We start from the raw sequence: 13,816 nt of genomic DNA, 5'->3' as shown, positions 1-13,816 counted from the left end.
TGTTTACTGCTGATGAAAATGATCAAGTCAGTTGGTGGCATGTTATAGAAAATGCTGATGGGATTTAGACCTGGAAAATACCTTAGAGATTGTGGAAACCAGCTCAGGCTCAGAGAAGTTAAGTGATTTGCCCAAGAACCCAGAAATAGTAGAGAAGGTGGCATAATGGAGACTGGAACCTAGGCTTTCTGAATTTACTCCTCCTGTTCTTATTTTTTACACCACACTGAAATTATCCCTGCAAAAGAGTTACGGGTAATGACGTTTCAAATGATATCGCTTTAGGCAAGAAAAATTTATTATTAAAGTAATAAGGAAATAATTTTTGAGATGTCACTTCATTGCTGCCAAAATAGGTATTTTCCCCAAAAATTATATGCAAAAACCCAAAATGAATGAAGTTGTTTTTATTACATGCCTATTTTGTTATAAAACACCAACGTATGTTATGAAAAAAAAATCTAACTGTAAATCATCAGATTCTTTTCTTTCTAATTCTGATAGATTGAAGATCTCAAGCAGACAAATCATGGCATGGAAGAACATGTTAGGAGACCTTTGGAACTCAGAAAGGTGTTGATCAGTTAGATGGTTTAACCAACAAGAATGTGCATCTTTGTAAAGAATTGATTAAAGTAGAACAACTAACAGCAGCTGGAATAAGAGAGAATTGTTATTGGATACCACATACAGGGACTTTTAAATACTCAAAGGTACTACTAGACATATAACACATCAAAACTGAAGTTTTATAAACAGGTAATTGTTACTCAGAATGGAAAAGTGAGATAATCAGTCAACAACATTTATTTGTAAAGCACCTACTGTGTGGTGGGTACTATGCAAAAGCTACAAAAAACACAATCTCTCTTCTTGAGGAGCTTATATCACGTAGGAGAAGACAACATGCACACACAAACATACACACACTCACTCAGGTATGTAGGCGTGTATATACATCCATCTGTATGATATACATGTATGTATGTTTATATATACATATATGTATATATGCATGTGTGTTTATGAGGTGGTGGGGAGGCACTAGGAGCTAGGGGAATCAAGAAAGGCCTTGGGTAGGAGGTGGCTTTTGAACTTTAAAGAATATTGGAGTTTTTGAGAAGTCTAGGTAAAAAAGAAGTGTGCATTTCAGGAATGGGGCATGTGGGCTGGGTGCAAAGACAGGACTTAGGGAGGGTGTGGAATAGCAAGGCACACAATTTGGCTGGACTAAGGAGAGCATGATAAGGACTGGTGTATAATCATATCCAAAAATATAGGGTAGAGACAGGTTGTGAAGGATTTTAAATGCCCAACAGTCTGCATTGAATTTTAGAGGCAATAGAGAACCCAGGAGTTTGAGTAGGTGAGGTGACATGGTTTAGGAATATGATGTTAGTAGCACAGTGGAAGACAGATCAAAGAATGGAGAGACTGTGTTAAGGACTATTACGGGGTCCCCTGAACTTGCCTTTTGAGTTGCCATATTTTCTGGAAACACAGGACCCAGAGCATGCAAGAAGCCCTGAATGTGTTAAGAATGAAGGCTCCACCTTTTCCATCCCCCCCCAAGCCCCGACATAATTTGTTGTTGCATCCCAAACTGGATTCCCCTGTGGGTCCTTGGAAGGCAAGAAAGGCTCCAGACAGTCTGCACGACGCTTATGTAGACCTGTGTAGATAAAGAGACCATCATATCTTCATGGTCTAGCAGTTGGCAAGGGAAAAGAATGTGGCTTTTGCTGACCTTGCTCTTCCCCTTTGGGTGGGATTTTGTCCTTTTCCTATCTTTACTTCACCTTTCCCCTCCCATGCAAAGCCCCTTTAAGTGGAGATTCTGGTGTCTCTTCCTTCATTTGTCCTGCTGTCATAAATATGCAGACTTCTGCATGGGTTGAGAAGTCTTTGACTTGTAATAAACCTAGTTTCACACAAATTTTGTGGAGTTGTGATTGTCTGTTGACAAAGCCATCATTATTATAACTTTTAAAACTTCAGATTGGCATCATGTTTAAACTTTAATTCCAAAGGCTAATTTTTTAAGTCAGTTTTATTCCCTGATGTATGAAATGTATTTATTGAAAATTCAAATGTACTTTTAAAACAAAATCATAGTTTCATTTATTAATAGTCACTAGTAGCCTATAATAAAAAGGACATTATCATTAAAAATGGAAAACAAGGGATAAATTTTAACTTGACTAAATATTCTTCCCTTGCTGTAATGAATCTCTGTATTAGTTGAGTGTGTCTATGAAAGAAAAAAATTAATTGTTAGTAGAGATATTATTTGTTATAGCATGACACACTATATAGCATTTTAACAAAGCAGTGAAATCAGTAAATGGCCTGAGGACAAAGTCAACATAAACATAGTTTGTTTGGGTTTTTTTGTCCATTTATTGTTATATATTAGCCAGTTGATGGATTTCAGTAAAAACGTCACTGATTTTAATTAAGTATAAACCAGACTGAATGATTGAAAAATCTGAATTATAGAATATCTAAAGAAAATTATAGTAGCACTTTGAAATACAGATAGCAACTCAAACTAGGCTTGAAGAATTAGATCTCTAGGGGAACTGCTTTAATGAAGACATAAGAATTATCTGTAATCAGCGTATCAGTTGTTTATATGAGACATTTTCTGAAGTGTTAAATGTATCTAAAAATAGTTTAACAGTTTAAACATTCCTCCTACAAAGTTATTTTTTGAAGCTGTTAATTTTCATATATAGTATAAATGGTAAGCACCTATTACATGCCAGTTTCTGTGTGCTAAGTGCTGGATACAAAAAAGGGAAGCAGTCACAGCTTTCAAAGAGTTTCCATCCTAATGGGTGACAGAGCATGCCTACATGTACATCTTCAAAGCAGACACAAGGTACCTTGAAGGAAGGCACTAGAAGCTAGGCAAAACATGAAAGGTGTCATGCAGAAGATGTCATTTGGGCTGAGTTTTGAAGGAAATCAGGGGTTTTAAGAGATGGATGTGCATATGTGCATGCAGAGGAATAATGTATAGTAAACTTGGAAAGGTAGGATGAGGCCTGAAGACCTTGAATGCCAAATAGATAAGTTAATATTTGATTCTAGAAGTAAGGGGAAGCAATTGAACTGGGGTGGGGTGACATATTAAGAAAATAACTTTAGTGACTGTGGGGAATTGATTGGAGACAGGGAGAGCAATGACAGAGTTGTAATATTCTGGATGAGAGGTGATGAGGGCTATATGAATGTTGATGAGGAGATATTTGAAAGGTGCTGTAGAGGCAGAAACTATTTAATCTATGGGATGAGTGAGAGTAGGCAACAAAGGTGGTGCTGAGGCTACAAACCTGGTTGATCAGAAAAGTAGTGGTAGATACACTTAACACTTCAGAAAATGTCTCATATAAACAACTGATATGCTGATTACAGATAATTCTTATGTCTTCATTAAAGCGGTTTCCCTTGAGATCTAATTCTTCAAGCCTAGTTTGAGTTGCTATTTGTATTTCAAAGTACTACTATAATTTTCTTTAGATATTCTATAATTCAGATTTTTCAATCATTCAGACTGGTTTATACTTAATTAAAATCAGTGACGTTTTTACTGAAATCCATCAACTGGCTAATATATAACAATAAATGGACAAAAAAACCCAAACAAACTATGTTTATGTTGACTTTGTCCTCAGGCCATTTACTGATTTCACTGCTTTGTTAAAATGCTATACAGTGTGTCATGCTATAACAAATAATATCTCTACTAACAATTAATTTTTTTCTTTCATAGATACACTCGACTAATACAGAGATTCATTACAGCAAGGGAAGAATATTCAGTCAAGTTAAAATTTATCCCTTGTTTTCCATTTTTAATGACAATATCCTTTTTATTATAGGCTATTAGTGACTATTAATAAATGAAACTACGATTTTGTTTTAAAAGTATATTTGAATTTTCAATAAATACATTTCATACACCAAGGAATAAAACTGTGACTTAAATGCTACGGGTTCATGAAGACTAAGACATGGCGGGTCGGGATCTGATCTGCACGTTGCTGGAGGGGGTGCTCATACAAGTCTGTAAGAATAATTCTTTATTCAGGGGCTGTACCAGACGCTGGCTCTTTGGGCCACTCTTATTTCTGTTGCACCTTCAGACGAGAGTGATGTTTTATGCATTTTACTTAAGATGCATCTACAGGACTCATTACCACTGTCATTTATGCACCTGAATATACCCTTAAGATTCTCCTAGCGGAGACTACTAAACTACAGAGCAGATCAGTTGAAGACTGATTATTAAGTGCTTACTTTGTACAGATCACTGTTCTAGATGCCAGGACTACTAAATAAAAATTAAACAATTCCTGCCCTCAAGGTATGTGTTAAATTAACGAGGAATGCAACATATGCACATGTACGTGATAAAAGAAAGGTATTTGGGAAAGGACAGAGAACTTTAGCTTGGGGAATCCAAGAAGGTTTTTGAGGAGGCTATGCTTGAAAAGAAATAAGGATTCTCAGATTGAAATGTTGCACTGCTGAGATAGTTTATGTAAATGTGTGGAAGCCGGATATGGAATGTCCACTGCGTAGGACAGCTAATATTCCAATTTTGCAAGAATTCAGAGTGTATTAAGGGGAACAGTCTAAGATAAGTTTGGAAAGATAGTTCGAAGCCATATTTTAGAGGACCTTTTAACCTCAAGGAGAGCATTAATAGAAAGGTCGTTTTAAAGTGGACAAGCTTACTGGACATTTCATTTTGAAAAAAGGGGAATTTTATAAGTTAAAAAATACTGAAATATTTTTATTCTGAACAAGTTTTTTTTTTAATTAAATTCATACTTTTTGGAAGCTCATGTAGGTGATATAAAGATATATAAGAAATACTTTCTGCCATTCAAGAGCTTACATAGAAGGAATAACCCGTGTCTATGTGTATCTATGATGAAATCTGTCATATAGTCTATACGTGACACAGACACAATACAATGAATGTCAAGAATGAGGGATTATTCTCTGTTGTAATCAAGGAAGTCCTGTTTTCTTCTTTAGAGATGAAATTAAGTATGATTTGCTTGTGCAAATGTCACTAGTCTTGTATACCACATAAATATCTGTAACTGAAAGCAAAATAACCAGAAAGATCTGGTCTTTTATATCTCAATTCGGATGCTTCTGAATTCCATTTTTTAAAATGGATTCCCTTTGTCCAATGCTATTTATCCAGTTTAACAGGCATAAAAGTTCCTCTTAGCTTTGAAAATCAGGAACATAGATTTTAGTTATTAATTATATGCTTACACATGCTGTTTTTTGGTTTGTTTTCCAGACTGAACTTAGATGTCAGCAAAATAATATTATAGTACTAGAAGATACAATAAAGTCTTAGATCTGTAAGTATGTATTTTAATGTAGTTTTAAGTACTTGAATATATTCTAATTATTTTAAGAAGTTACTGTTTATGGATTTGTTAGGAATACAGAGGAAAAAATATTTAGCATACAGTCCATTTGGTCTTTTGTCTCAAAGGTTGGATCCTCATGCCAGATAAAACTTCAGATGAACAGAAAGCTGCCTCTTTTAATCACCATCAGCTCTCCAGTACCAGAACACTTTATTATGCAAAAGTGGATCTTGATTGCTAAATTTCCCCTTTTCTTGTCCTCATCCTGAAAGCTCAAGAACAATTTATCAGTGGATGAGTTTACAAAGCGTTATCATGCTATTTAGGTTTGAATCATTATTGTAAATGACAGTGTTCTCAAAATTTGTATTTGTCTTTTCATAAACCCCTTAATGTTAAGTGGGTTTTTTTTAAGCCAGCAGTATTAAGTCAGTTGACACTTCATTGAAATAGCTTGAATTCTTCTTATCCACAGAAGATATTATATCAATAATTATCTTAGATAAATCCTTTTTTTTAAGTTTTGGAGTTATAATAAATTTTATGAGCGTAAAAACACTTAGTTTATCTAAAATACCTCATATCCACAAAAGTGTTAATAATAAAAGAATTTGTAAAAGGACTATCTTTAGATTGACCTAAAAGGGTGGGAGCTCATAGGAATTTCTAACACTGAGAGCTATACCAGGATACAAACATTTAGTCATATAAAGTGATAAACTAGCAGCATACAGAGCTATTAAAATAAGCAATGCCCATTTATATGACTAGCTCTAAACCTGTTGAAATTAAGAAGACATTTCTAGTCAATTGAAACCTCCTACCCTTCTTTCCTTCAAAATTAATTGAGTTCACAGAGGAAAAAGCAATAAATTAAAAGAAAAGGTAGACTACAAATAGAACCTTTACAAATAGTAGGAAGAGGAAGCCTTGACAGTAAATCAGAAATGAAATAGATTTATTCTGGCTCTTGGAGCAGGGGAGAGATACTGGGGATAACTGTGATGACGTAAGAAACGAAAGACATCAACAAAAACTTATTTTAAAAAAGAAATTAATTAGAAATTATGTAATTCTAGACTTTAATCTGTAATCAAATTTGATTTTAATGACTGAATCATTGTCAATTTTAATCCTATTTTTAAAATATTGGTTTCATTTGGCTTGCAATAAGCTACCTAATTTTTTCCTCCTTAGCAAGATAATTTTAGAATGAAAAAGTGTGAAATTAAATCTTTTTCTAGGCTCGATTCCTTTGTGAAGACTTTAGGAGCAGACAAATCATCATAAGAGTGAAACTGAAAATTTGGGAAAGATGATTCGAAGTAGATCTAAAAGTCCTCGACGTACTTCTCCACCTCCCAGGGTACATACGGTATCTTTTGACTTATTAATTTATAGTGCAAACAACATATCATCTTTGGCCTTTCATTTTGACTTAGCAATGAGTGGTTAGTGGATGATTCATAGAGACACCCTTGACTCTGAAGTAAATACAAAAGAACACGTGTGTCATGTTTTGTGAGAGTAAGCAAACTGGTTGGGCAAAAATCAGTCAAATGAATGGGAACAGTTTGAGAAAATAATGATTTTTTTAAAAAGGTTGGATTTTTTAGGGGTAGCTACATTAATTTCAACTTGCTTACTAAGTCCCAGTGTGTATATTTAGATTGAGATTACGTACTCCCATCATTATTAGTGGAAGAAACACTGAATTTGTAATTAGCAGTGTCTTGGGTTCAAATCCCTCTTCAGACACTTGACAGTTGTGTTTTTTCCTGGGTAAGTCTTTCCAGCTCTCAGAGCCCATTTCCTCAACTATGAAGTGAGGATAATGGTGAGAACTGAATTGCCTGCTTGAGAGAGCAGTTGGGGTGAAAGTAGCTTGTAAACTTTGAAACTTGTTTAAAAAGCTTGATTGTGAAAAGAAGAAAGCTAAGGAAGGATATCCACTGAAGGTAGTGCAGTCAAAGTGCATTAGAGAGGAGACTGAATATTTGAAGACAGAGTAAGGAGAGGGATATATTTGTTTCAAAACCCTAAGTGTCAAGATTTATAAAATTTCTCTCATGATTTTAGGGAGTAAATTGTGATTCAGAGCTTATGAAGACAAGAGATCGTGAGGAACTTAGGAGTGTGTGGGAAAAATATGAGCGTCACTTGGCTGAGATTCAGGGTAACGTCAAAGTTCTCACATCTGAAAGAGACAAGACCTTTCTTCTTTATGAACAGGTAATTTTATTTATAGGTGAGCAAAAGATCTGAGGAGTAATTTATCCATCTGTAAAAGGTGTATCTTTTTTCCCCACTAAATTCTAAACATGTATTTTCTAAAGCCATTAAGCTAATGAGAGATTGCAAATTTTCTGCAAGATTTTAATAATAAAATCTTATTTTTTTATAATGTTTTGTTATTTGGGGTAGAGGCTATTTTTTATACTCACAGAAGTATATAATATTCGTAAAGGATAGTAGGTGCTTTAAGATGATGGACCTGGGTCAGCAAAGGTCAGGAATCAGAAATCTGATTCCATGAAATAGCAAAGTTCTGAAATACCTTTGAGGACAAATAATTACTTTATAAACTCCCATATCATTGCTTAGTAAACTTATTCCTTTAAGACACAGCTCAGCTCCTGCCTGAAGCCATTCCTGACCCTCCAAACTGTGCAAGTGTCTTCCCTCTCAGAAGTATTTAATTGCTTCATGTGTGTATATATGTATACAAGCATATGTTTATGCTGTATGTGTTTTTATATGTACTTGTTTCCCCATTAGACTGTAAGCTCAGTACAAACAGGGATCATTCCATTTTTTGTACCTGTATCTGTAGCACACAGCACAATGCTGGCAAATATTAGATGCTTATTTGTGATTGGTTGAACAAGTAATCATAAGAATGCATTTTACTGAACTCTTTAAAATCCAACTTAAAGGCTTTAAGTAAGAGAAAAAGGGTAGAAGAAAACTATACATATACCCACCAAGATACCTTATTGATACCCTAGAGAGTAGCTATAAAGTGGGAAGAAGAGAGCTTTGAGACACACAAAAGTCCAGGAAAGAAGCTGATAATAAAACACATAGATGTTGAGATCTATGCGCATATATGATTAACAAGCTAGATGAATTCAAATCCTAACATAAAGAGGAAAATGTCACCTAACAGATGCCATTGAGGCTTAGTCAGATGAGAACCAGGACAGAATTCGATAAGGTGGGTTAGCATTATTATATTAAGACAATTTACTTATGTGAGGAAATCTAGGAATCAGAAGGAGAAAACATGGTAGGGAACATCTGGATGAAAATCAGTGAAGGTAGAGAAATGATAATCATCGAAGTCTTCTAGAGACTACCTGGACAGAAAGAGGAAGGAGAGAGAGTTTTAGGAAAAGATAAAACATTTGGTGTGAAAGTCATGACAGAGACATATGCACTTATTTGGACTTTTACTGAATCTCTTTATGCCTAAAGGGAATAGTGTATGCCTTCTTGACTTGCCTTTATTACATTTTCATCCCTCAAAGGATGTATGACCCAACAAAGGGAAATATGATTCTAAGTGGGATTCTCACCAACCAGAAGAAGATAGTTGCTGGGGTGGAAAGGATGAAACCTTAGAGGAGAGTGACTAATCTATCTTAGAATTTTTATCAGAGGATAAGAAAGCTGGGATTAGTTAGGTGTACACTGTAGATTTTGGAAGAAAGTATTTTAAAGGGATCAGAGAAGGATGGGAAGATTCCTATAGACTAAAATTCCTTTTTTTTTTTCGCTTTTTGGGGAGGGGAAGGTAGGGCAATTGGGGTTAAGTGACTTGCCCAAGGTCACATGGCTAGTTTTTGTTAAGTGTCTGAGGCTGGATTTGAACTCAGGTCCTCCTGACTCTGGGGTCAGTGCTCTATTCACTGGGCCACCTAGCCACCCCTAGACTAAAATTCTTCAAGAAAATCTGATTCAGTAGCAGTGAGCAGAATTCTAAATGGAGACACTGAGGAGGAGGAGAAGCATTTAGGTGGAGGAATGTACAAAGTGCTGTATTTGGAATGAGAAAGACATGAGTTCAAATCTTCCCTCAGACATGTAATAGCTGTGTGACTGTGGGCAAGCCTCTTAAAGCCTGTTTCCACATCAGTAAAATGAGAGGGCTGGATTAAAAATCTTCTCAGGTTCCTTCTAGATCTAAATCTATGATGTTATGAGAAAGGAGACAATTTTAAAAGACTGGTGTGAATTATCAAGGAACTTCCCAATCCACACAGATTTTAAAAAGACATACCCAAAAAACAGAAACAAGGACAGAAGAAAGAATATAGCCTTTTTTGTTAATTCCTCTTTCTCATAAAATCATAGCACAGTGCTAACCCTAAGAATTAGCTGAGGCTGGTGAGGAAATCTAAAAATAAAAAATAAGTTTGAGTTTCTTTTGCTATATTGGGTAGAATATCAAAGAAGGAATAAGATTGTTCCTCGGGTGAGACAGACTGAAGAAGAAGAGAAGTCACAGCCCCTAAAATTTTATTTTGATTCTCTTTTCTCTGCACACTAATCTTTGGAATAAAAAGGACACAACAACTATGGATCACAGTGAGTTGATACCAAAGATAATTAGGGAGGGAATAAGAGAGTATTTGGTGGCACTTGATAAGTCCAGGCAACAAAAGTACAGGTAAACTACACTCTTGAGCAGGAAAAGACTGGGGAGATGTGATTGCTAAGCTGCTGTCAATGATCTTTGAAAGACTGTTTGGAAGGAAACTGGAGATGCTGCCAGAAAGGAGAAATGCAGCTGTGCCCTTTTCTAAAAACTGAAAGAGAATGGAGTCTGCAAACTATAGGCCAGTGAGCTGTATTTGGATTCCTGGGGAAATTCTAGAATGGCTTACTAAAGGGATGGTTAGGAACCATCTAGAATGGGAAGCAGTGACCACAAAAGGCTAGAATAGCTTTGTCAAGAACAAGTCCTGTTGGTCTAACTTGGCTTCTTTTTTGGTAGGAACTGGATGAATCTGTCAGAGGAGCACCGTAGATACAGTTTACTTAGATTTTTAGTGAAACATTTTACAGTCTCAGCTGATTTTGTGTGAAAAATGGAGAGAGAGAAATGTAGGCATTTTAGAAATTTATTGAATGACTAGACCTAAAGAGTCGTCATTAATGGTTTGATCTTCATTTAGAAAGAGGTCTGCAGGGAAATGCTAAGAGGATCTGTGCTTGGCCTGTTGCTGTTTAACATTTTTGTCAACGACTTGAATGCTTACAGATGTTCTGCTTATCAAGTTTTCAGATATACACTTGATGACAGAGTCAGGATTCAAAAAGGTATTAAAAAGTTAGAACCTTGGACCAAATATAATAAAATGAAATTTCATAAAGATAAATATAAAGGCTTGTACTTATGAAGTTGATTTTTCAAACCTAAGTACAAGGTGAGAAAGGCATGGCTTTGCCTGAAAGTTTGTCTGAAAAAAGATCTGAAAATTTTGGTGGACCATAAATTCAATGTGAGTCAAAAGTGTGTTGCCAAGAAAATGAATTCAGCCTTATGCTACATTGAGAGAAATATAGCATCTAGGAATAGGCAAAGTACCATTTCAGTGAAGTTTGCTCTGGTCAGACCACATCTGATGTAATGTTTTAAAACCTGAGCTCCACATTTTAGGAAGAACCAGGATGATGTCCGTTCCATATACGGATTGATTGACAACTGTCCAAGATGGCTGCTCAGGTGGGGGCAGATAGATGAGCCCTCCCATACCAAATCTAGCAAAAGTCTAAGAATCGCCCCCAGATTGGATAATGACCAAGAAATCCAGTAGGAAATCATAGTAAATAACTTCTACTACAAACCACACAAAAAGTCAGCCAGACCAAATCAGGAATAGGCACATGAACTAGCAGTGTGAGCAAAGACCAGCCATCCAGAAGGACTCCGTGTTGAGATGCAGCAGGAGCAGAAGTGAGCAGGGCAGGTAGGACACCGCCGAAGCTGAGATGCCCCAGGACTGAGGGACTCCCAGGACTCTTGGGGGCGGGGGGGCTGGGGTGATGGCAAGGGGGAGAAGGAGCCCAGTCCCTGCATCTGACCGAGATCAGTGCAGGCGCCCCGATCACCAGAGGTGAGTAAGAGGATCTGCCTCATCCAGAACAGTGCAGCAGCATATGGCGAAGCCTGGCCTTGGCACAAATACCCCTGAAGGACCTGAGACAGGAGGGAGGAGGCAGCTAAGGAAGGCCTTGACTGGTATAAAAAGTTATTGTAGATATGGAGATGCTCACAAAATTAATCGAGAAGGAGAAAGTGATGCACAGCAACTGGAAAAGGCTCAAAGGGAAAAATGGATCTCCTGTAGGAATTATGAGAGTACTTAGAAAAAATGAAATAAAAGTTCTGGAGGGAAGAATTGTTAGACAAATAAATAGTTTAGAACAGAAAATGGTAAATATTATCCAAGTAAATGGACCCCTTAAAATTAGAAGAGACCAAAAAGAAATCAGTATCTCCGTGACAGTAATGAGTGGCAACTATGTTGTGCAGCAGATGGAGCCCTGGGTCTAGAGTCAGAAGACCTGAGTTCAAATTCGGCCTCAGAGTCTTAACTGAGTGACCTTGAGCAAATTACTTCACTTCTGCCTCAGTTTCTTTAATTGGAAAAAGGGGAACATAGCAGCACCTCCCTCACAGTGTTGTCATGAGGATCAAATGAGATAATATTTATAAATCACTTAGCATAGTGTCTGGCACATAGTAGGTACTTAGTGTTTATTTCTTCCCCTTGCTGTTCCCTGCCCTTTCATGTTAAAGCAAGAAACATTAGTACAAAATCAAATTATTGGAAAAATAGAAGAAAATATAAGATATCTGTTTATTTTTTAAAAGTGACTGATACGGAAAACAGGTCAAAGAGGGATAATTTTGAAATCACTTGACTGTTTGAAAACCATTATTTTAAAAAAGCCTAAAGGGAGGGGAAGAAAATTTAGAATTCAAAAATCTTATGAAAGTGAATGTTTCAAACTGAAAATTAAAAAAAAAACCGGACATTATTTCAATAGATTATAAATAAATCTATAAATAATAGTAGTTATCATTATAGCTGACATTTTTATACTGCTTACTGAGTGCCAGGCAATATACTAAGCACTTTAAAATCTTTATCTCATTGAATCTTCACAACAGCCCTGGGGGAGCTGGGTCTGTACTACTTTGTCCCAATTTTACACTTAAAGAAATGGAGATGGGCAGAGGCAAAGTGACTTGACCAGGGTCACACTGCTAGTAAGTGAGGACAGATTTGAACTCTTTTTTTTAAAGCAATTGGGGTTAAGTAACTTGCTCAAGGTTACACGGCCAGTTATTATTTCTGGGTGTGGTGCTAAGTATCTGAGCCCGGATTTGATCCAGGTCATCCCGACACTGGAGCCGGTGCTCTTACTTGCTGAGCCACCTGGCCGCCCAGATTTGAACTCTTTATCTTCCTAACTCCACACCCAGCACTCTATCCACCAGCTGCCTCATTTGATCTATTAGAACCAGAAGGCAAAGTGAAAATAGAAAAAAAAAATCTACCCATCACCTCCTAAAAGAAACTCCAAAAAGGAAAAGTCCCAGAAACATCTTGACCAAAATTTGGATCTTCCATGTATGTCAAAGAAAAAATGCTCCAAGCAGGCAGAAAGAAGGAGTTCATGTACCAGGTAAGCAGAATCAAGATCACAGAAGATCTTGCAGCTTCCATTCCAAATGTGAGGAGTATTTGCAATCCAGGATTCCCATAGGCAAAATATGTAGGTTGACGACCAAGAAAAATTTACCTTGCAAAACTAAGTATAATCCTTCAGGGAAGAAAAAGTGAATCTTAAGTGAAATGGAGATCTTTCAAGCATTTCCGATGAAAAGACCAGAACTGAATAGAAACTTTTAAGCATCAAGAGAAACCTAGAAAGCTGGGTTTATTTTGACATTTAGAAGGGTGTGTAAGATGATAAAGTACTAACATTCTCATGGAGGAGGCAGGAAAAACAGACTTTAATGATTTGTAAAATTCTGGCTGTCAAGTAAGAAAGAGAGAGCTTGAGGCGGATTGGTTATAGTCTCAGGATTTTAAGAGGGGAAAGAGGAGGGTAAAAGGAACACACTGGTATATAAAGGACAAAGAAGGGGGTGGAATGGCTCTTTCTTACTATTGGGGTATATGAGAAGAATATACATTAAATATGGAAGAAGGGTGGGAGAGTTATGGATCAGGTGAACCTCACTCTTATCTGAATACACACACACACACACACACACTCTCCGTCTCTGTCTCCCTCTCTCCCTCCCTCCCTCCCTCCCTCCCTCTCTTTCTTCCTCCCTCCCTCCCCCCTCTCTCCCTTCCTCCCTCCCTCCCTCTCCCTCCCCCCCCCCC

General features: G+C 36.7%; 1 protein-coding gene across 1 annotated transcript in view; it reads left to right on the top strand.

The window, feature by feature from the left end:
* Positions 1-543: 543 nt before the first annotated feature.
* Positions 544-13,816, top strand: part of TSGA10 (testis specific 10) — a 73,692-nt gene continuing 60,419 nt past the window's right edge. The window contains exons 1-4 of the mRNA XM_069073076.1: positions 544-713; positions 5,330-5,393; positions 6,650-6,771; positions 7,485-7,637. Of these exons, the coding sequence (XP_068929177.1) occupies positions 6,721-6,771; positions 7,485-7,637 (204 nt within the window). The 5' untranslated portion in view covers positions 544-713; positions 5,330-5,393; positions 6,650-6,720. The remainder of the gene's footprint in view (positions 714-5,329; positions 5,394-6,649; positions 6,772-7,484; positions 7,638-13,816) is intronic.

Source organism: Petaurus breviceps, unplaced genomic scaffold, assembly GCF_028583685.1.
Source record: "Petaurus breviceps papuanus isolate PSGF00001 unplaced genomic scaffold, PetGlider_PUasm1.0 90849, whole genome shotgun sequence".
Classification (NCBI taxonomy): domain Eukaryota; kingdom Metazoa; phylum Chordata; class Mammalia; order Diprotodontia; family Petauridae; genus Petaurus; species Petaurus breviceps.
This window is presented reverse-complemented; position numbering and strand designations above follow the sequence as displayed.